Raw genomic sequence first — 24,996 nt, 5'->3', positions numbered from 1 at the left:
CGATGTTCCAAACATATTGCTCACCATGTCTGCATCAGTCATGGAAATAAAAGTGCTGAAAACAAAATTGTCTTCCTATTTAAAAAGAAGAGGAGAACAAGCTATGAAGGAAGAATACTGGAGTTTGTTCAGGTACAGCCAACTAGGGCAAAAATAATATTAAAATATTGTCAAAACGATACATTGTCAAAAATAATATCCCAATATTTAACTGTATTCATTCCCCCCCATTACTAGAAAGCATGAGTCTACCGCAAAACAACACTTCTACAGGGAGAACAGGAGTCTGTTGTTTCATAGACAGGTTGTATTACAACAGATACACTGCTGGACAAATCTAATACAAGTACACCGGTCATCAGAAGCTGGCAAAATACCTTTCAAAATAAACATTTCACACACTCACACTTCACCTCAGAGAGATGAGCTGAAAGAGGATGACGTGTAAAGGCTAAGCTCTCCTGTCCTCTACCTCCCTCTCTCCCCATCATTCCTTCTCTTTCTACTCCCTAATTTTTCCTTCTGTCAGACGGGGGGAGAGAGAGAACGAGAGAGGAGAGACTGTAGACTGCTGTGCTCGCACCCTCATCTTCATCGCGTCGAGCTGACAAACACACACACAGACAAAACGCACACAAGCTCACTCACCATGAAGGCAACAGTTTCCGTACAGACACCCAGACCAACCGAGAGGGTTTAAACTCCACAAACCGTCATGGCTGCTCCCGTTGGCCCAGCTACAGCCCACACAGAGGACGAGGTGGTCAGGGTGACAGCAGGCCTGTCGATAGGACACACCCCCAGCTGGAGGTGATGCATGATACCGCCTTCTCTCCCTCTGTCACTCTCTCTCCCCCTCTCAGCATGCAGACGCTACACTGAGGCCCTGAATCAGTGAAGAACCCAGAGGATCAGTGTGTGTGTGAGCGCATCCGCAGCGCCTTGCTCTATTAGTCGCTGCGCTGAAAAAGGAGCCAGCCACTCTAATCAAACCCAGAGTGATGAATACAGCATCCATTTCTCATCCACTCCTCTCCGCTATAATAATCCATCTTCTCGGCACTCTCTGACAGCGATGCCTTGGGGTCAGCTTTTTATTCTCTCCCTACATTTCCTTCCCCGTCTCTCTGAATTATAGCCTGCTTGGTCTTGAAGACGGTGACGTCAGTGAGTCTTTGCTCTTCCGTGTTCAGCAACTCTGTTTAGCCTCAGAGGGGGAGGGCCCAAGCTAACGGGGAAACAGGGATTGGTTGACTTCCAGGTGATTGACGGGTAAGTACCGGTGGGACAAGGGGGGCTATGAAATAACTACATTTCCTGCAGGCAATGGTGGAGGGGGGGGCAGAAAATGTGAAAAATGTAGCTCGACAATTGAATTACGGCCGAGCATTCTCAAAGGGCTAAAAGTTATTGACGAAAGAAAAGGGCCTCATAGTGTTATGGTGAAATAAAGCAGGAGAAAAACAGCAGTAGACTAAGAAACCAGAAAACACAGACTCATTGCCCACAGGACATTGGCCCCACCCCCTGCCATCAGCCAGCGGTTGCCATGGCGAGACAATAGTGTCCAGACAGATGCTGAAAATCGAGCCTTGCCATCCGAGCCCCGGCACCTGGGATAGGGTTACCACCGGAGGTGAAAATGCATTACGCTACACCTGGGAGAGGGTTACCACCGGAGGTGAAAATGCATTACGCTACACCTGGGATAGGGTTACCACCGGAGGTGAAAATGCATTACGCTACACCTGGGATAGGGTTACCACCGGAGGTGAAAATGCATTACGCTACACCTGGGAGAGGGTTACCACCGGAGGTGAAAATGCATTACGCTACACCTGGGATAGGGTTACCACCGGAGGTGAAAATGCATTACGCTACACCTGGGATAGGGTTACCACCGGAGGTGAAAATGCATTACGCTACACCTGGGATAGGGTTACCACCGGAGGTGAAAATGCATTACGCTACACCTGGGATAGGGTTACCACCGGAGGTGAAAATGCATTACGCTACACCTGGGATAGGGTTACCACCGGAGGTGAAAATGCATTACGCTACACCTGGGATAGGGTTACCACCGGAGGTGAAAATGCATTACGCTACACCTGGGATAGGGTTACCACCGGAGGTGAAAATGCATTACGCTACACATGGGATAGGGTTACCACCGGAGGTGAAAATGCATTACGCTACACCTGGGAGAGGGTTACCACCGGAGGTGAAAATGCATTACGCTACACCTGGGAGAGGGTTACCACCGGAGGTGAAAATGCATTACGCTACACCTGGGATAGGGTTACCACCGGAGGTGAAAATGCATTACGCTACACCTGGGATAGGGTTACCACCGGAGGTGAAAATGCATTACGCTACACCTGGGATAGGGTTACCACCGGAGGTGAAAATGCATTACGCTACACCTGGGATAGGGTTACCACCGGAGGTGAAAATGCATTACGCTACACCTGGGAGAGGGTTACCACCGGAGGTGAAAATGCATTACGCTACACCTGGGAGAGGGTTACCACCGGAGGTGAAAATGCATTACGCTACACCTGGGAGAGGGTTACCACCGGAGGTGAAAATGCATCACGCTACACCTGGGATAGGGTTACCACCGGAGGTGAAAATGCATTACGCTACACCTGGGATAGGGTTACCACCGGAGGTGAAAATGCATTACGCTACACCTGGGATAGGGTTACCACCGGAGGTGAAAATGCATTACGCTACACCTGGGAGAGGGTTACCACCGGAGGTGAAAATGCATTACGCTACACCTGGGAGAGGGTTACCACCGGAGGTGAAAATGCATCACGCTACACCTGGGATAGGGTTACCACCGGAGGTGAAAATGCATTACGCTACACCTGGGATAGGGTTACCACCGGAGGTGAAAATGCATTACGCTACACCAAAGGGCTAGGTGTTGTAGCCCTAGAGAGCTCATCTGGGTTAGGAAAACGACACTGTCCACACTGAAAGGATAAAATGGTAGAGAAAGGCCTACACGTGACATGTTGGACTCTTTAAATCGGAGGACCCTATGTAATGCTTTCACGTCATGGTTCACACTATCACTGTAGTCGGATACAACGACGGCACATGTATGATGGTTATATAGGCAGGTTATATACACACAGTACCAGTCAAAAGTTTGGACACAAACTCATAATGGTATTTCTTTATTTTAAACGATTTTCTACATTGTAGAATAATCCTGAACACATCAATACTATGAAATAACACATAGAATCATGTAGTAACCAAAAAAAAGTGTTAAACAAACCTAAATATATTTTGAGATTCTTCTGTAAATTAAGTAACCACCATTTGCCTTGATGACAGCTTTGCACACTCTTGGCATTCTCTCAACCAGCTTCACCTGGAATGCTTTTTGATATGCTAAGCACTTGTTGGCTACTTTTCCTGCACTCTGCGGTCCAACCCATCCCAAACCATCTCAATTGGGTTGAGGTCAGGTGATTGTGGAGGCCAGGTCATCTGATGCAGCACTCCATCACTCTCCTTGGTCAAATAGTCCTTACACAGCCTAGAGGTGTGTTTTGGGTCATTGTCCTGATGAAAAACAAAATGATAGTGGGACTAAGCGCAAACCAGATGGGATGGCGTATCACTGCAGAATGCTGTGATATTTAAGTGTGACTTGAATTCTAAATAAATGTACGAAAAGTGTCACCAGCAAAGCACCCCCACACCACCTCTTCCATGCTTCACAGTGGGAACTACACATGTGGAGATCATCCATTTACCTAATCTGTGTCTCACAAAGACACGGCGGTTGGAAACAAAAATCTCAAATTTGGACTCATCAGACCAAAAGACAGATTACTCGTGTTTCTTGGCCCAAGCAAGTCTCTTCTTATTATTGGTGTAATTTAGTAGTGGTTTCTTCGAAGCAATTCAACCATAAAGGCCTGATTTCACGCAGTCTCACCAGAACAGTTGATGTTGAGATGTGTCTGTTACTTGAACTCTGTGAAGCATTTATTTGGCCTGCAATCTAAGGCTGGTAACTAATGAACTTATCCTCTGCAGCAAAGGTAACTCTGGGTCTTCCTTTCCTGTGGCAGTCCTCATGAGAGCCAGTTTCATCATAGTGCTTGATGGTTTTTGCAACTGCATTTGTTAATTGAAATGCATTCCAGGTGACTCCCTCATAAAGCTGGTTGACAGAATGCCAAGAGTGTGCAAAGCTGTCAAGGCAAAGGGTGACTACTTTAAAGAATCTCAAATATAATACACTTTTTTGATAACTACATGATTCAATGTTTTGATCTCTTCACTATTATTCGACAATGTAGAAAATAGTAAAAGAGAAATCCTTGAATGAGTAGGTGTCCAAACTTTTGACTGGTACTGTGAGTATGTACAGTTGAAGTCAGAAGTTTACATACACCTTAGCCAAATACATTTAAACTAAGTTTTTCACAATTCCTGACAATTTCTAATCCAAGTAAAAATTCCCTGTCTTAGGTCAGTTAGGATCAGCACTTTATTTTAAGAATGTGAAATGTCAGAATAATAGCAGAGAGAATGATTTATTTCAGCTTTTATTTCTTTCACATTCCCAGTGGGTCAGAAGTTTACATACACTCAATTAGTATTTGGTAGCATTGCCTTTAAATTGTTTAACTTGGGTCAAACGTTTCAGGTAGCCTTCCACAAGGTTCCCACAATAAGGTGGGTGAATTTTGGCACATTCCTACTGACAGAGCTGGTGTAACTGAGTCGGGTTTGTAAGCCTCCTTGCTCGCACACACATTTTCAGTTCTGCCTACAAATGTTCTATGGGATTGAGGTCAGGGCTTTGTGATGGCCACTCCAATACCTTGACTTTGTTGTCCGTAAGCCATTTTTCCACAACTTTGGAAGTATGCTTGAGGTCATTGTCCATTTGGAAGACCCATTTGTGAATGAGCTTTAACTTCCTGACTGTCACACAAATTATGTCAATTAGCCTATCAGAAGCTTCTACAGCCATGACATCAACTTAGTGCATGTAAACTTCTGACCCACTGGAATTGTGATACAGTGAATTATAAAGTGAAATAATCTTTCTAAACAATTGTTGGAAAAATTACTTGTGTCATGCACAAAGTAGATGTCCTAACCGACTTGCCAAAACCAGTTTGTTAACGAGAAATTTGTGGAGTGGGTGAAAAACGAGTTTTAATGACTCCAACCTAAGTGTATGTAAACTTCCGACTTCAACTGTATGTATGTACAGTACAAACGTTTTATGCAGGTGTGAAAAAATGCTGTAAAGTAAGAATGCTTGTTAATAGATTATATTTATCAATTAACAAAATGCAAAGTGTGTGAACAGAAGAAAAATCTACATCAAATCCATATTTGGTGTGACCACCTTTTGCCTTCAAAACAGCATCAATTCTTCTAGGTACACTTGCACAGGTTGAAGGAACTCGGCAGGTAGGATGGCCCAAACATCTTGGAGAACTAACCACAGTTCTTCTGTGGATTTAGGCAGCCTCAGGTGCTTCTTTCTCTTCATGTAATCCCAGACAGACTTGATGATTTTGAGATCAGGGCTCTGCGGGGGGCTATATACCATCACTTCCAGGACTCCTTGTTCTTCTTTACGCTGTAGTTCTTAATGACTTTCACTAAATGTTTGGGGTCGTTGTCATGCTGCAGAATAAATTTGGGGCTAATCAGATGCCTCCCTGATGGTGTTGCATGATGGATAAGTATCTGCCTGTACTTCTCAGCATTGAGGAGACCATTAATTCTGACCAAATACCCAACTCGATTTGCAGAAATGCAGCCCCAAACTTGCAAGGAACATCCACCATGCTTCACTGGTGCCTGCAGACACTCATTCGTGTATCGCTCCCCAGCCCTTCGGCGAACAAACTGCCTTCTGCTACAGCCAAATATTTGACTCATCAGTCCAGAGCACCTGCTGCCATTTTTCTGCACCCCAGCTCCTGTGTTTTCATGCATAGTTGAGTCGCTTGGCCTTGTTTCCACGTCGGAGGTATGGCCTTTTGGCCGCAAGTCTTCTTCTGACCAGACTTCTCCGGACAGTAGATGGGTGTACCAGGGGCCCACTGTTTTCTGACAATTCTGAGCTGATGGCACTGTTGGACATATTCCGGTTGTGAAGAGAAGTAAGCATGATGGTCTTTCATCTGCTGCAATAAGTTTCCTTAGCCACTGCGTCTACGGTCCTCAATGTTGTCCGTTTCTCTGTGCTTCTTCAAAAGAGCTTGGACAGCACATCTGGAAACTCCTTTCTGCCTTGAAATTTCTGCCTGGGAGAGACCTTGATGCAGTATAACAACCTTGTGTCTTGTTGCTGTGCTCAGTCTTGCCATGGTGTATGACTTTTGACAGTAAACGGTCTTCAGCAACCTCACCTTGATAGCTGAGTTTGGCTGTTCCTCACCCAGTTTTACTCCTCCTACACAGCTGTTTCTGTTTCAGGTAATGATTAAAACACAATCTACATATTGAATTGATGCTCATTAGCAACTATTTGGTATAGTTGTTTAATCATACACCTGACTATATGCCTACAAAATCCCTGACTTTGTCAAGTGTACCCAGAAGAATTTATGCTGTTTTGAAGGCAAAGGGTTGTCACACCAAATATGGATTTGATTTAGATTTTTCTTCTGTTCACTCACTTTGCATTTTGTTAATTGATAAAAAATGATCTACCGTAATTTCCGGACTATTGAGCACACTTGAATATAAGCCGCACCCACTGAATTTAAAAAATATATATTATTTTGAACATAAATAAGCCGCACATGGTGCACCACACATGGTGGTGTGGGGGCTGTGCTTTGGCAAAGTGGGTGGGGTTATATCCTGCCCGTTTGGCCCTGTCCGGGGGTTTCATCGGATGGGGCCACAGTGTCTCCTGAACCGTCCTGTCTCAGCCTCCAGTATTTATGCTGCAGTAGTTTATGTGTCGGGGGGCTAGGGTCAGTCTGTTACATCTGGAGTATTTCTCTTGTCTTATCCGGTGTCCTGTGTGAATTTAAATATGCTCTCTAATTCTCTCTTTCTTTCTTTCTCTCTCTCAGAGGACCTGAGCCCTAGGACCATGCCTCAGGACTACCTGGCATGATGACTCCTTGCTGTCCCCAGTCCACCTGGCCGTGCTGCTGCTCCAGTTTCAACTGTTCTGCCTATGGAACCCTGACCTGTTCACCGGACGTGCTACCTGTCCCAGACTTGCTGTCCCAGACATGCTGGAACCCTGACCTGTTCACCGGACGTGCTACCTGTCCCAGACTTGCTGTCCCAGACCTGCTGGAACCCTGACCTGTTCACCGGACGTGCTACCTGTCCCAGACCTGCTGTTTTCAACTCTCTAGAGACAGCAGGAGCGGTAGAGATACTCTCAAAGATCGGCTATGAAAAAGCCAACTGACACTTACTCTTGTGTTACTGACTTGTTGCACCCTCGACAACTACTATGATTATTATTATTTGACCATGCTGGTCATATATGAACATTTGAACATCTTGGCCATGTGCTGTTATAATCTCCACCCGGCACAGCCAGAAGAGGACTGGCCACCCCTCATAGCCTGGTTCCTCTCTAGGTTTCTTCCTAGGTTTTGGCCTTTCTAGGGAGTTTTTCCTAGCCACCGTGCTTCTACACCTGCATTGCTTGCTGTTTGGGGTTTTAAGCTGGGTTTCTGTACAGAACTTTGAGATATCAGCTGATGTAAGAAGGGCTATATAAATACATTTGATTTGATTTGACATGTCTATAAGCCGCAGGTGCCTACCGGTACATGAAACAAATTAACTTTACACAGGCTTTAACGAAACACGGCTTGTAACAAAAATAAATAGGCTTTAACGAAACACGGCTTGTAACAAAAAATAAAAAATTAGCAGTAAGCTTTAGTTGTCTTTTTCCACTGAGTCAATTCCTCACGCTGCTGTTTCCAACGTCTTATCATCGACTCATTAAGACCAAGCTCCCGTGCAGAAGCTCCATTTCCTTTTCCAACAGCCAGATCAATCGCCTTCAACTTGAAAGCTGCATCATATGCATTTCTCCGTGTCTTTGCCATGATGAGGGTGACAAAATGACTACCATAATCAGAATGATGGGAAGTTTGAGAGCGCTCGATTTAATCTAAACAGTAAACAAAAAAGTTGTTTGACCTTAACCCGTCCGGCAATTTCATTGGTCTAATGAAAGCTTCATTCCGGCAAAAAACTGAGCACGTCACAGAATGTGTTTTTTTGGAAGAAAAAAAAATTAAAGCGGGAAAAATCCATATATTAGCCGTGTCATTGTTTAAGCCGCGAGGTTCAAAGCGTGGGAAAAAAGTTGCGGCTTATAGTCCGGAAATTACGGTATTAACATGTCTATTTTTGAAAGCATTTATACGTTATAGCATTTTTTCACACCTGCCTAAAACTGTTATAAGGTACTGTATATAAATAAAGAAACAAATAAAAATAGGCCCTTTAGCAGACTCTTTTATCCAAAGCGACTTACAGTCATACATTTTAGAATTGGTGGTCCTGGGAATTGAACCCATTATCCTGGTGTTGCAAGTGCCATGCCCTACCAACTGAGCTACAGAGGTAAGTGGGTACAAGGGCAGACCTGGGTCATCTCGGACCCCACTGTCTATAGTCAAGCGGTGTTCCTGAAGGGCTTCTAATCCAAGCTAACGATCAACCCTAGAAGTAGCAGGTAAAGTTAAGCTTCCGACTGATAAAGAGGTCCAGAAAAGACAACATTTCAATCCTTCTAGCTATATAGAGTGAAGCTACTGCTCATCCAGTTGTAGTCAGACATAATGTCAGGGCTCTGAGGAAGTATAGGCCTTCCCTGTGGCTCAGTTGGTAGAGCATGGTGTTTGCAACGCCAGCATGGTGTGTGCAACACCAGGGTTGTGGGTTCGATTCCCACGGGGGGCCAGTACAAAAAAATTAAAAGACAAAAAAATGCATGAAATTAGATTAAATGTATGCATTCACTAGTGTAAGTCGCTCTGGATAAGAGCGTCTGCTAAATGACTAAAATGTAAAATGTATAGGCCTTTTGTTAGGCTTTCTAGCCTGGATTAAATTTGCTATATTTCAGCCTCCTTGGTTTTTTTCCTTTTTATGGGTTGAGTGCGAGTACCTATGTAATTGTACCACAGGAAGTCGGTGGCACCTTAATTGGGGAGGATGGGCTCGTGGTAATGACTGGAGCGGAATCAGTGGAATGGTATCAAATACATCAAACACATGGTTTCCATGCTGTTCCATTCGCTCTGTTCCAGCCATTATTATGAGCTGTTCTCCCCTCAGCAGCCTCCACTGAATTGTACAGATATTTGTTCTTCCATACACCAGACACCATTCACAGTAGCCTGAGAACAGACCCGCATACTGCCATTCTATGTAAAGGCCTGCCACAGGTATGTCAACACCGTGAGGAAGATGTCTTCAGACACAGGGCAGACCCTCATACTGCCGTTCTCAGTAAAGTAAATATTTCTGTGTTTTATCTAAGCAATCCGACGCTTGATTGACTTCATGATATTTATGGGTCTAAAACACATGCATTTAGCTCGATAACATTACCGCTTGACCTTTGAACCACAGCTGTGTAGATCACTTTAGTACACTAACGCTTTGTGTGAGTGAGTGAGTGAGTGAGTGAGTGAGTGAGTGAGTGAGTGAGTGAGTGAGTGAGTGAGTGAGTGAGTGAGTGAGTGAGTGAGTGAGTGAGTGAGTGAGTGAGTGAGAGACAGGGGAACAGGATGCGAGTCCAGCTGCACACAGAGACAAAATTCCTCCCTGACCAGCCCAAAGCGTCACCGGGGGGCAGACTGCCTGCCCTCCAGGACATCTACAGCACCCGGTGTCACAAGAAAGCCAAGAAGATCGACCTCAGCCGCCCAGGCCACCGTCTGCTCACGCTGATACCATCTGGAAGGCGGAAATAGTACAGGTGCATAAAAGCTGGGACTGAGAAACAGCTTCTATCTCCAGGCCACCAGACTGTTAAGCAGTCACCACTAGCTGGTCTCCACCCAGTACCCTGCCCAGAACCTTAGAGGCTGCTGCCCTATGTACATAGAGTGAATGAACACTGGTCACTTTAATAATAATGTTTACATACTGTTTCACCCACTTTATATGTAGGGTGTTCACTCACTGCTCTAGAATGTAGTGATACACTGGTCAATTCAAGAGGGTGATAATAAACTAATGTCTAAACCTAGTTTTGTTTAGCCTATGCAATTATGAATCACATTCAACTAATCATTAGATTGTACTTTATAATAATATAACATTAATATGCTTGTTGTTAACAGTGTTGGGTCAACGGTAGTTTGTTGTGACCGTTGCTAGTTTAAACTGCCCAGCTCTTGGTTATGGTAGATTAGATTAATAGATGATTAGATGAATAGATGAATAGATGGATAGATGGATAGATGGATAGATGGATAGATGGATAGATGGATAGATGGATAGATGGATAGATGGATAGATGGATAGATGGATAGATGGATAGATGGATAGATGGATAGATGGATAGATGGATAGATGGATAGATGGATAGATGGATAGATGGATAGATGGATAGATGAATAGATGGATAGATGGATAGATGGATAGATGGATAGATGGATAGATGGATAGATGGATAGATGGATAGATGGATAGATGGATAGATGGATAGATGGATAGATGGATAGATGGATAGATGGATAGATGGATAGATGAATAGATGGATAGATGGATAGATGGATAGATGGATAGATGGATAGATGGATAGATGGATAGATGGATAGATGGATAGATGGATAGATGGATAGATGGATAGATGGATAGATGGATAGATGGATAGATGGATAGATGGATAGATGGATAGATGGATAGATGGATAGATGAATAGATGGATAGATGGATAGATGGATAGATGGATAGATGGATAGATGGATAGATGGATAGATGGATAGATGGATAGATGGATAGATGGATAGATGGATAGATGGATAGATGGATAGATGGATAGATGGATAGATGGATAGATGAATAGATGGATAGATGGATAGATGGATAGATGGATAGATGGATAGATGAATAGATGAATAGATGGATAGATGGATAGATGGATAGATGGATAGATGGATAGATGGATAGATGGATAGATGGATAGATGGATAGATGAATAGATGAATAGATGGATAGATGAATAGATGGATAGATGGATAGATGGATAGATGGATAGATGGATAGATGGATAGATGGATAGATGGATAGATGGATAGATGGATAGATGGATAGATGGATAGATGGATAGATGAATAGATGGATAGATGGATAGATGGATAGATGGATAGATGGATAGATGGATAGATGGATAGATGGATAGATGGATAGATGGATAGATGGATAGATGGATAGATGGATAGATGGATAGATGGATAGATGGATAGATGGATAGATGGATAGATGGATAGATGGATAGATGGATAGATGGATAGATGGATAGATGGATAGATGGATAGATGGATAGATGGATAGATGGATAGATGGATAGATGGATAGATGGATAGATGGATAGATGGATAGATGGATAGATGGATAGATGGATAGATGGATAGATGGATAGATGGATAGATGGATAGATGGATATATTGCTCGTTCTGATATTTATTTCTATTTCATTTTTTATTGTTAGGTATTACTGCAATGTTGGACCTAGAAACACAATAATTTCTCAGCGATAATATCTGCAAATCTGTGAATGCGACCAGGTCATGATTTGATTTTGACCCTCAGGTCACAGGTCCCCATTAAGTTACACATACCAAAGCTCTTGGAAGATTAGAGATCCTAATCAAATCTAATCAACGCTGACCTTTTGCCCCCAGCTGTCTCAGCTGAGCCACAGTGTCAGTGTGATGCATATTACTGAGGGTAGTGGCTTGTATTGGGAATCAAGGGCAACTTACAGATAACATGGATTAACAAATGAGGTAATGTTGTGAAGTAGGACACAATGAAGAGTGTAACTGTTCATTTCATGGTGTGCTTGCTCTCTCATTTGCAATATCACAATATGGAAAATTAGACGCATTTAATGGAAGTGCCCTGCAGAAAATATTCAGTATATTGTGGTCCAGCAAGAATAAAATCCAACAAAGTCCTTCTGCAAGCACTACCACTCCAACCAATGGCGGTATGTGAGCCTCTCTCTGTGTAATGTGTTATATCCTAAAGGCCCTTTTCATGGTGTGTTGTCTGTCTGTCTGTCTGTCTGTCTGTCTGTCTGTCTGTCTGTCTGTCTGTCTGTCTGTCTGTCTGTCTGTCTGTCTGTCTGTCTGTCTGTCTGTCTGTCTGTCTGTCTGTCTGTCTGTCTGTCTGTCTGTCTGTCTGTCTGTCTGTCTGTCTGTTCGTCTGTCTGTCTGTCTGTCTCTTGTCTGTCTGTCTGTCTGTCTGTCTGTGTGTGTGTGTACACACACCTTGTCTATTTTCTGGGGGTCCTTCACCAAGCCATCTCTAGGGGGGACCCTACCAAACAGCTTCCAGCCTGTGTCCTTCTGCTCCACTGGCACAGTGTCCTTCACTTTCTTAGCAAACAGACTCCTGAGAGAGAAAGAACACAGAAATTAGGACATAAAACCCAGAGCCAAAGCTGCGCACAAACACACACACTCCCTCCACTACTAGGTCAACCCTGAGGCTAAGAACAACGACAATACAATGGCTGGTGCGTGTGTGTGTGGGTGGTGTATGAGTGAGACAAGCACACAGGCGGAATTCATGGATTTAAACAAAGCCACACAACGAACCAGTGGACTGTTAAAGACCCAGCTAAACCACATGAGGACTGGAGCAGGACAGAGCAGGACAGGGACAGAGCAGGACAGGGACAGAGCAGGACAGAGACAGAGCAGGACAGGACAGGGACAGAGCAGGAACAGAGGACAGAGCAGGACAGGGACAGAGCAGGACAGGGACAGAGCAGGACAGGAACAGAGCAGGACAGGGACAGAGCAGGAACAGAGACAGAGCAGGACAGGGACAGAGCAGGACAGGGACAGAGCAGGACAGGGACAGAGCAGGACAGGGACAGAGCAGGAACAGAGACAGAGCAGGAACAGAGGACAGAGCAGGACAGGGACAGAGCAGGAACAGAGGACAGAGCAGGACAGGAACAGAGCAGGAACAGAGGACAGAGCAGGACAGGAACAGAGCAGGACAGGAACAGAGCAGGACAGGAACAGAGCAGGAACAGAGGACAGAGCAGGACAGGGACAGAGCAGGACAGGGACAGAGCAGGACAGGGACAGAGCAGGAACAGAGACAGAGCAGGAACAGAGGACAGAGCAGGACAGGGACAGAGCAGGAACAGAGGACAGAGCAGGAACAGAGGACAGAGCAGGAACAGAGGACAGAGCAGGACAGGGACAGAGCAGGACAGGGACAGAGCAGGACAGGGACAGAGCAGGAACAGAGGACAGAGCAGGAACAGAGGACAGAGCAGGAACAGAGGACAGAGCAGGACAGGAACAGAGCAGGACAGGAACAGAGCAGGACAGGAACAGAGCAGGACAGGAACAGAGCAGGACAGGAACAGAGCAGGACAGGAACAGAGCAGGAACGGAACAGAGCAGGAACAGAGGACAGAGCAGGAACAGAGGACAGAGCAGGAACAGAGGACAGAGCAGGAACAGAGGACAGAGCAGGAACAGAGGACAGAGCAGGACAGGAACAGAGCAGGACAGGAACAGAGCAGGACAGGAACAGAGCAGGACAGGAACAGAGCAGGACAGGGACAGAGCAGGACAGGAACAGAGCAGGACAGGAACAGAGCAGGACAGGAACAGAGCAGGACAGGAACAGAGCAGGACAGGAACAGAGCAGGACAGGAACAGAGCAGGACAGGAACAGAGCAGGACAGGAACAGAGCAGGACAGGGACAGAGCAGGACAGGGACAGAGCAGGACAGGGACAGAGCAGGACAGGGACAGAGCAGGACAGGGACAGAGCAGGACAGGAACAGAGCAGGAACAGAGGACAGAGCAGGAACAGAGCAGGACAGGAACAGAGCAGGAACAGAGGACAGAGCAGGACAGGAACAGAGCAGGACAGGAACAGAGGACTAGGCTACACCTCCATTTAAAATAACGTCTTCACTTAAAGTAGGTAAGCTAGAGTACAGCGTAAGGAAGATAATCTGTGGGGTTGGCATTAAAGAGGCAATCCACAGCTGAAATAATGAAGTAGGCACCTCCCACTGTTAGGTAAACAGCTGAGGGATAGGGCTGGAGAAATGTAGCCAAACAAATTCATAGACAGGGCGATAGGTTGCAATGACTACTATCCATGGTATCAACATTATCGTTTTAACCATGTTGAGGCTTCTACATTGTAGCAAAACAAGCTTATATTTTGGGTTCTGAAGGGGTACAACTGATGATCTAAGATGGAGAGGCATTTCTCAAAGTATAACCTTCAAGAATCAATGGGTACATATCATTCATTTATAAGTCTGGCTAATCATTTACTAGAAATTAAGTCTGGCAATTAAGTCTTATTCAATAAAGGAAAATGTTCTCACGTGTTCCATTGGACACAACAGTTTGTAGTAGAGGTCGACTGATTAATCGGAATGGCCAACAATCGGTAATCGGCATTTATGGACACCGATTATGGCCGAATACATTGCACTGCGCGAGGAGACTGCGTGGCAGGCTGACTACCTGTTATGCGAGTGCAGCAAGGAGCCAAGGTAAGGTTCTAGCTAGCATTAAACGCATCTTATAAAAAACAAATCTTAACAATCACTAGTTAACTACACATGGTTGATGATATTACTAATTTATCTTGCTTGTCCTGGGTTGCATATAATCGATGCGGTGCCTGTTAATTTAGCATTGAATCACAGCCTACTTCGCCAAACGGTTATTTAACAAGCACATTCGTGAAAAAAGCACTGTCGTTGCACCAATGTGTACCTAACCATAAACATCAACGCCTTTCTTAAAATCAATACACAAGTATATATTTTTAAACCTGCATATTTAGTTAATATTGCCTGCTAAGATGAATTTCTTTTAACTAGGGAAATTGTGTAACTTCTCTTGCGTTCTGTGCAACAGAGTCAGGGTATATGCAGCAGTTTGGGCCGCCTGGCTCGTTGCGAACTGTGTGAAGACCAACTTCGCCAAACGGGAGATGACTTAACAAAAGCGCATTTGCGAAAAAAGCACAATCGTTGCACGACTGTACCTAACCATAAACATCAATGCCTTTCTTAAAATCAATACAGAGTTATATTTTTTTAAACCTGCATATTTAGTTAAAAGATATCCAGGTTAGCAGGCAATATTAAACTAGGGAAATTGTGTCACTTCTCTTGCACGCAGAGTCAGGGTATATGCAACAGTTTGGGCCGCCTGGCTCATTGCGAACTAATTTGCCAGAATTTTACGTAATTATGACATAACATTGAAGTTTGTACAATGTAACAGCAATATTTAGACTTATGGATGCCATCCGTTAGATAAAATACAGAACGGTTCCGTATTTCACTGAAAGAATAAACGTTTTGTTTTCGAAATGATAGTTTCCGGATTTGACCATATTAATGACCTAAGGCTCGTATTTCTGTGTGTTATTATGTTATAATTAAGTCTATGATTTCATTTTTGATGGAGCAGTCTGACTGAGCGGTGGCAGGCAGCAGCAGGCTCGTAAGTATTCATTCAAACAGCACTTTCGTGCGTTTGCCAGCAGCTCTTCCCTGTGCTTCAAGCATTGAGCTGTTTATGACTTCAAGCCTATCAACTCCCGAGATTAGGCTGGTGTAACCGATGTGAAATGGCTAGCTATTTAGCGGGATGCGTGCTAATAGCTTTTCAAATCGGTGACGTAACTCGCTCTGAGACCTTGAAGTAGTTGTTCCCCTTGCTCTGCAAGGGCCAAGGCTTTTGTGGAGCGATGGGTAACGATGCTTCGAAGGTGGCTGTTGTCGATGTGTTCCTGGTTTGAGCCCAGGTAGGGGCGAGGAAAGGGACGGAAGCTATACTGTTACACTAGCAATACTAAAGTGCCTATAAGAACATCCAATAGTCAAAGGTATATGAAATACAAATGGTATAGAGAGAAATAGTCCTATAATTCCTATAATAACTACAACCTAAAACTTCTTACCTGGGAATATTGAAGACTCATGTTAAAAGGAACCACCAGCTTTCATATGTTCTCATGTTCTGAGCAAGGAACATAAACGTTAACTTTCTTACATGGCATATATTGCACTTTTACTTTCTTCTCCAAACACTTTGTTTTTGCATTATTTAAACCAAATTGAACATGTTTCATTATTTATTTGAGGCTAAATTGATTTATTGATGTATTATATTAAGTTAAAATAAAAAAAAGTGTTCATTCAGTATTGTTGTAATTGTCATTATTACAAATAAATAAATTAAAATCGGACGATTAATCGGTATCGGTTTTTTGGTCCTCCAATAATCGGTATATCAACCTCTAGTTTGTAGTACCAAGTACTGCCGACTGGATAAAACGTTCTAATAGGCTAAGAGAAGGACAGTCAGAACAGTATGTTTAGCTGGGCTAGATGACATTTAGAACCAAAACGCAAATCTCTATAATAACGGTTCACTTTCAAGTGGTCTTCATATCCTTTAATAATACTGCACTTAGCTTTTTCATTTCACCATCAACATAGTGCTTCAGGATACACAAAGAGACAATGGCTGGCTTCAATAACAAAAAAATAACAAAAGAAACTGGAACCGAGAGTGAAAAGAGCCAATTTCCTTGTCGTTAATAGAGGTGAGAACAGCCTATAAAATGGCATGATGCCATCCAGTTCATTTCCTGTTTTCTGGTGGAGTGAGCTTCTCTTTTCTGCTAGCCAAAGTGCTATCAGACCGGTAAGTTACTACCAATGGTTAGAAAGCAGAACCTTTATAATCATCACTGGAGTCAGAGTGAAAAGCAATTCCGGATAAAACACTGGATAAAAAATGTTTTTTTTTTTTTTTTTTAATTGTTTAGTTCGTGACACAAGTCCTTTTAAGTGAAATTGATGACTAAGTTACTATGAGCACAAATGACCAACCCAGAAAGTATATTATGAATAAGGAATATTAGGGCGGTAGGTAGCCTAGTGGTTAGAGCGTTGGGCCAGTAACCGAAAGGTTGCTAGATCAAATCCCTGAGCCGATAAGGTAAAAATATGTCGTTCTGTCCCTGTTCCTAGGCCGTCATTGTAAATAAGAATTTGTTCTTAACTGACCTGCCTAGTTAAATAAAATGTTTAATGAATAATGAATCCACTAGTCATACAGCACCCTAACTCTGGAAAGGTCATGTTAGGACACACTCAAATTCACTGTAACAAAGCATTACTTTGTGGCACGTCATTGACCACATATCCAATAATCATTACCTGCCCCCTGACACTCACACAGAGAGCAACAGACAGCTGGCAAACTGTGTCGATGATTGAATCAAAACCGCAGAGTGAGGTACACCATAACCTGTTGGTCAGTATATCAACCGAGAGACTCTGGAGGATACCGGTGAGAGAAAGACAGCTGTTTGATATGACCGGTTTGACCCCTGACCCACCCTAATGGAACCAGTCTCAAATGGCTTCAAACGTAGAGATGCAGGACAGGGGCTTGCTTCTTCCCGTTGTGAAATGTCTACCTACTTTTCCGGCCTATCGAAGTGTCTAGATGTGTACCCTTGAACCTGCCTAATGGTTGCCAAGACCAACAAGACCAGGAACTAGCCAATGAGTAGTTGGTCTGGCTTCAAACAATCTCAGTCTACTTCAAAGCACACTGCAACAAAAAAAAATAACTGCACTAGACAAACAGAACTTATAGCCAGTTCAAAGTAACCTACAATGACATTCAGATGACCTTCATCGTTACATAAAAGAAGAGGGACCTGCTTCTTCTTAAAAAGGCAGGAGAGAAAAAGCAATGAAGTGGATGAGAGGCATAGAAATGGATTATCATTGGCACCGGTCATTCTGGCTTTCACAACTAACTCAAAACTGTAGTCTATATCTGAATATCTGAAACGGTCTCTAAAAGCTAGCTTGGTTAGCTTAACTAGACCTACCAGTGGTCACCATTGTTTGACTTCCCAGTCTGGTTAGTTAACCAGGCTATATAGAGAAGAAAAATAGAAAGAAACCTCTGAATCAGGGAGGTGTGAAGGGCTGCCTTAATAGATATCTATGTCGTCGGCGCTGGGGGGTTTAACTGCCTTGCTCAAGGGCAGAACGGCATATGTTGATCACCTTGCCAGCTTGGGGATTCGAACCAGGGACTTTTTAGTTACTGGCCAACAGTCTTAACCCCTAGACTACCTGCTGCCAGGCATTGTTTGAACCTGAACATTCTGCACTTTTGTGAAATAGGTAACTCCAGTTGCCCAAGTGAAGATTTTACTGAGTTACAGTTCATATAAAGGAAATCAGTCAATAGAAATAAATTACGGCCCTAATCTATGGATTTCACATGACTGGGCAGGGGCTCAGCCGTGGGTGGGCCTGGGAGGGCATAGGCCAACCCACCAGCTAATCAGAATGAGTTGTTCCCCACAAAAGGGCTTTATTACAGACGGAAATACTCCTCAGCACTCCCACCCCCTCGGACGATCCCGCAGGTGAAGATGCCGGATGTGAAGATGCTGGTTGTGAGGCTGGTTGGGCGTACTGCCAAATTCTCTAAAATGACGTTGGAGGTGATTTATGGTAGAGAAATTAAGATAACATTCTCTGGCAACAGCTCTGGTGGACATTCCTACAGTCAGCATGCCAATTGCACACTCCCTTCAAAACTTGAGACATCTCTGTTATTCTGTGACAAAATTGCGAATTTTAGAGTGGCGTTTTATTGTCCACAGCACAAGGTGCACCTGTGTAACGATCATGCGGTTGAATTTAGTCAGCTTCTTGATATGCCACACCGGTCAGGTGGATGGATTATCTTGGCAAAGGAGAAATGTTCACTAACAGGGATGTAAACAAAATTTGTGCCAAATATTTGAGAGAAATAAGCTTTTTGGAAATTTTCTGGGATCTTATATTTCAGGTCATGAAACATGGGACCAACACCTTACATGTTGCGTTAATATTATTTCAGTGTAGATAAAAGGCAGGTGAGGTGCCTATGTATCGCCAGTATGCAAAAAATGTTCCTCCAAACTGATCATGCCTTATCATGAAACATGTTTTGTGACGCACGAACGCACCTTCGCAATGAGGGCACGTGTCACCTTCATGCCAAATACTTCAAACATGTTTTCCATTCTGCCTCAGTGACAGCAACTGAAGTAATGCAAGCAAGCAATAGAAGAAATTTGACAAGGTGGTCGATGTGATGACAAAAAGGTGGCAGTAAAAAAACGAAAACATTTAAAAACAATATATTCCCAGAATGAAGAAAGCCTAATGGCTGTGTACATTGGATCTGTCTAACTTTTATATTCGTTTCTCATCTTGACCAATATTATTACACAACCCTCTTCTTTTCCTCGCTGGACCTCATCCTGGTTAAATATCAGAAAGAGGTGTGGACAGAACAGCAACATGCACCAGGGGCTGTGTGGACAGAACAGCAACGTGCACCAGGGGGGCTGTGTGGACGGAACAGCAACATGCACCAGGGGCTGTGTGGAAGGAACAGCAACATGCACCAGGGGCTGTGTGGACGGAACAGCAACATGCACCAGGGGCTGTGTGGAAGGAACAGCAACATGCACCAGGGGCTGTGTGGAAGGAACAGCAACATGCACCAGGGGCTGTGTGGACGGAACAGCAACGTGCATCAGGGTCTGTGTGGAAGGAACAGCAACATGCACCAGGGGCTGTGTGGACGGAACAGCAACATGCACCAGGGTCTGTGTGGACGAACAGCAACGTGCATCAGGGGCTGTGTGGACGGAACAGCAACATGCACCAGGGGCTGTGTGGACGGAACAGCAACATGCACCAGGGGCTGTGTGGACGGAACAGCAACGTGCATCAGGGTCTGTGTGGACGGAACAGCAACATGCACCAGGGGCTGTGTGGACGGAACAGCAACATGCACCAGGGGCTGTGTGGACGGAACAGCAACATGCACCAGGGTCTGTGTGGACGGAACAGCAACGTGCATCAGGGTCTGTGTGGACGGAACAGCAACATGCACCAGGGGCTGTGTGGACGGAACAGCAACATGCACCAGGGTCTGTGTGGACGGAACAGCAACGTGCATCAGGGTCTGTGTGGACGGAACAGCAACATGCACCAGGGGCTGTGTGGACGGAACAGCAACATGCACCAGGGGCTGTGTGGACGGAACAGCAACGTGCATCAGGGTCTGTGTGGACGGAACAGCAACATGCACCAGGGGCTGTGTGGACGGAACAGCAACATGCACCAGGGGCTGTGTGGACGGATCAGCAACATGCACCAGGGGCTGTGTGGACGGAACAGCAACATGCACCAGGGGCTGTGTGGACGGAACAGCAACATGCACCAGGGGCTGTGTGGACGGAACAGCAACCTGCACCAGGGGATGTACAGCAGCATGCCCACTTGTTCCCAAACATAAGGCCAATAAAAATATAGCAACGCACCAGGCCCGGCAGCCACTGATACAGTACCAACGCACCAGGCCCTGCAGCCACTGATACAGTACCAACGCACCAGGCCCTGCAGCCACTGATACAGTAACAACGCACCAGGCCCTGCAGCCACTGATACAGTAACAACGCACCAGGCCCTGCAGCCACTGATACAGCAACAACGCACCAGGCCCTGCAGCCACTGATACAGTAACAACGCACCAGGCCCTGCAGCCACTGATACAGTAACAACGCACCAGGCCCGGCAGCCACAGATACAGTAACAACGCACCAGGCCCGGCAGCCACTGATACAGCAACAACGCACCAGGCCCGGCAGCCACTGATACAGTAACAACGCACCAGGCCCTGCAGCCACTGATACAGTAACAACGCACCAGGCAGCTCCTCAGTGATTACTTGACCAGAGAGAGAGAACACCAGAAGTACACCTCCACTACTGGTCAAAAGTTCTAGAACACCTACTCATCCATGGGGTTTTTCCTTTATTTGTACTATTACCTACATTGTTTAATAATAGTGAAGACATCAAAACTATGAAATAACACACATGGAATCATGTAGTAACTTTAAAAAGTATTACAAAAAAAAAAGTTAAATATTTTATTTGAGATTCTTCAAAGTAGCCACGGCTTTGCACACTCCTGGCATCCTCTCAACCAGCTTCATGAGGTAGTCACCTGGAATGCATTTCAATTAACAGGTGTGCCTAGTTAAAAATGTATTTGTGGAATTTTTATGCGTTTGACCCAATCAGTTGTGTTGTGATAAGGTAGGGGTGTTATACAGAAGATAGCCCTATTTGGTAAAAGACCAAGTCCATATTATGGCAAGAACAGCTCAAATAAGAAGAGAAACGACAGTCCATCATTACTTCAAGACATGAAGGTCAGTCAATACGAATAATTTCAAGAACTTTGAAAGTTTCTTCAAGTACAGTCGCAAAAACCATCAATGGTGAAACTAGCCTTAGACATTGCAGCCCAAATAAATGCTTGACAGAGTTCAAGGAACAGACACATCTCAACATCAACTGTTCAGAGGTGACTGCATCAATCAGTCCTTCATGGTTGAATTTGCTGTAAAGAAACCACAACTAAAGGACACCAATAATAAGAAGAGACTTGCTTGGGCCAAGAAACACCAGCAATGGGCATTAGACTGGTGGAAATCTGTCCTTTGGTCTGATGAGTCCATATTTGAGATTTTGGGTTCCAACCGCTGTGTCTTTGTGAGACGCCGAGGTTCCAACCGTGAAGCACGGAGGAGGAGGTGTGATGGTGCTTTGCTGGTGACACGGTCTGTGATTTATTTAGAATTCAAGGCACACTTAACCAGCATGGCTACCACAGCATTCTGCTGCGATACGCCATCCCATCTGGTTTGCGCTAAGAGGGACTATTATTTGTTTTTCGCCTGGACAATAACCCAATACCTCCAGGCTGCGTAAGGGCTATTTGACCAAGAAGGAGCGTGATGGAGTGCTGCATTAAATGACCTGGCCTCCACAATCACCCAACCTAGTCTAGTATACTTCAATGTAGAAAATTGTAAAAAATAAAAACAGTTGAATGAGTAGGTGTGTCAAAATTTTGACTGGTACTGTGTAAATGTATATAATATTGTGTATCATATCACTTGTATATAGTACCTTCGGAAAGTATTCAGACCCCTTGACTTTTTCCACATTGTTATGTTACAGCTTTAATCTAAAATGAATTAAATACAAAATCCTCGGCAATCTACACACAATACCCCATAATAACAAAGCGAAAACAGGTTTTTAGAAATGTATTAAAACTACAAAAAGAGAAATACCTAATTTACATAAGTATTCAGACCCTTTGCAAAGAGACTCTAAATTGAGCTCAGGTGCTTCAGGTTTCCATTGATCATCCTTGAGATGTTTCTACAACTTCATTGGAGTCCACCTGTGGTAAATTCAATTGATTGACATGATTTGGAAAGGCACACACACCTGTCTATATAAGGTCCCACAGTTGACAGTACCATGTCAGAGCAACAACCAAGCCATGAGGTCAAAGGAATTGTCTGTAGAGCTCCGAGACAGGATTGGGTCGAGGCACAGATCTGGGGAAGGGTACCAAAACATTTCTGCAGCATTGAAGGTCCCCAAGAACACAGTAGCCTCCATCATTCTTATACGGAAGAAGTTTGGAACCACCAAGACTCCTCCTAGAGCTGGCCGCCCGGCCAAACTGAGCAATCGGGGGAGAAGGGCCTTGATCAAGGGGGTGACCAAGAACCCGATGGTCACTCTGACAGAGCTCTAGAGTTCCTCTGTGGAGATGGGACAACCATCTCTGCAGCACTCCACCAATCAGGCCTTTATGGTAGAGTGGCCAGACCGAAGCCACTCCTCAGTAAAAGGCAGATGACAGCCATCTTGGAGTTTGCCAAAAGACATGGTTTTGGCTGAATCATGCTGTGGGGATGTTATTCAGCGGCAGGGACTGGGAGACTAGTCAGGATCGAGGCAAAGATGAACTGAGCAAAGTACAGAAAGATCTTTGATGAAAACCTGCTCCAGAGCGCTCAGGACCTCAGACTGGGGCGAAGATTCACCTTCCAACAGGACAACAACCCTAAGCACACAGCCAAGACAGCGCAGGAGTGGCTTATGGACAAGTCTCTGAATGTCCTTGAATGGCCCAGCCAGAGTCCGGACTTGAACATCTCTGGAGAGACCTGAGCAGAGAAGAATGGGAGAAACTCCCTAAATACATGTGTGCCAAGCTTTTAGCGTCATACCCAAGAAGACTCAAGGCTGTATTCGCTGCCAAATGTTCTTCAACAAAGTACTGAGTAAAGTGTCTGAATACTTATGTAAATGTGATATCAGTTATGTTGTTTTATTGTTTTTAAACTGTAAAACACTTTTTGCTTTGTCACTCATTTTAGAAGAGTATAGCTCTAGACCCCATTTCCTCAGCTGTCAGGGAACCTGTATGACAACGTGATGCAGGAATCTCTCAAATCAACCCAAACACTGCGACCGGCAAACACACACACACACACACACGAAACCCCGTCATTTGAATAAGGAAATATCTACCATATGGGAATTTGATTATTGACACAACAACAAAACAAGGATAAAAAAATAAAAATTGCCCGGGCTTGCTGCATCTAAGGCTAGATTAGATTCGAATCCAGGCTGCATCACATCCGGCCGTGATTGGGAGTCCCATAGGGCGGCACACAATTGGCCCAGCGTCGTCCGGGTTTGGCCGAGGTAGGCCGTCATTGTAAATAAGAATATGTTCTTAATTGACTTGCCTAGTTAAATAAAAGGTTACATTTAAATATATATTTTTTTTTATTTAAAAAAATAATTTGTTCTCAATCACCTACCTACCTTCCTGAAGGGAAAATGAATCAATTAGTAAAGAAGGGAGCTAAGCACTACACCAAGTCTTGAACTGCAGTAACCCCATGATACTACTGCTGTGATGAAAGAACTTGACAGGTGAGGGGCTGGAGTGCGGAGCTGGGTGCTGATGGGAAACCTTCACAGAGCAACCTTGATACTGTCCTGTTAGGGATGGGGGGGTCGATTCTGTAGAGCAGGGATAGGCAAAATGTTCCTGGAGTGCCCCGCAGGTACTGCAGGGTTTTGTTCCAACTAGGCACCACACCTGACCAACTGGGCTAATTGATCAGTTTAGTGATTTCCTAAATTCAACACCCCTGGTCTTCCTGGTTGGTTCAATCCAAAACATGACGTGGCTGTGGCCCTCCAGGACCAGGGCTGCCTACCCCTCCAGGACCAGGGCTGCCTACCCCTCCAGGACCAGGGCTGCCTACCCCTCCAGGACCAGGGCTGCCTACCCCTCCAGGACCAGGGCTGCCTACCCCTCCAGGACCAGGGTTGTCTACCCCTCCAGGACCAGGGCTGCCTACCCCTCCAGGACCAGGGCTGCCTACCCCTCCAGGACCAGGGCTGCCTACCCCTCCAGGACCAGGGCTGCCTACCCCTCCAGGACCAGGGCTGCCTACCCCTCCAGGACCAGGGCTGCCTACCCCTCCAGGACCAGGGCTGCCTACCCCTCCAGGACCAGGGCTGCCTACCCCTCCAGGACCAGGGCTGCCTACCCCTCCAGGACCAGGGCTGCCTACCCCTCCAGGACCAGTATACAAGTTATTTTTGCTAGGTAGTTAACGTTAGCTAGTGATAGTCGGCTGTACCTGCGCCAATACTTCAGTATTTCTCCTCCTATAGCTTGGCCACAATCTTCTTCTTTAAATGGTGAGCCAACAACAGCACTTATGCTGTACCACTTTAAAGGCAATATGTATACAGTATAGACAAGCA

General features: G+C 44.9%; 1 protein-coding gene across 7 annotated transcripts in view; it reads right to left on the bottom strand.

The window, feature by feature from the left end:
• Positions 1-24,996, bottom strand: part of LOC106608549 (TBC1 domain family member 14) — a 70,018-nt gene that overhangs the window by 33,528 nt on the left and 11,494 nt on the right. For 6 of the 7 annotated variants that reach the window (XM_014206511.2, XM_045721492.1, XM_014206513.2 and 3 more), the window contains one exon: positions 12,498-12,621. In XM_014206511.2, the coding sequence (XP_014061986.1) occupies positions 12,498-12,621 (124 nt within the window). Of the gene's footprint in view, positions 1-648; positions 1,139-12,497; positions 12,622-24,996 lie in introns of those variants that run through there. The other variant, XM_014206515.2, reaches the window with a different exon arrangement.

The sequence above is a fragment of the Salmo salar genome, chromosome ssa07 (assembly GCF_905237065.1).
Source record: "Salmo salar chromosome ssa07, Ssal_v3.1, whole genome shotgun sequence".
In the NCBI taxonomy this organism is placed as follows: Eukaryota; Metazoa; Chordata; class Actinopteri; order Salmoniformes; family Salmonidae; genus Salmo; species Salmo salar.
The sequence above is the reverse complement of the archived record's forward strand: the minus strand, read 5'-3'. Positions and strand labels throughout refer to the sequence as shown.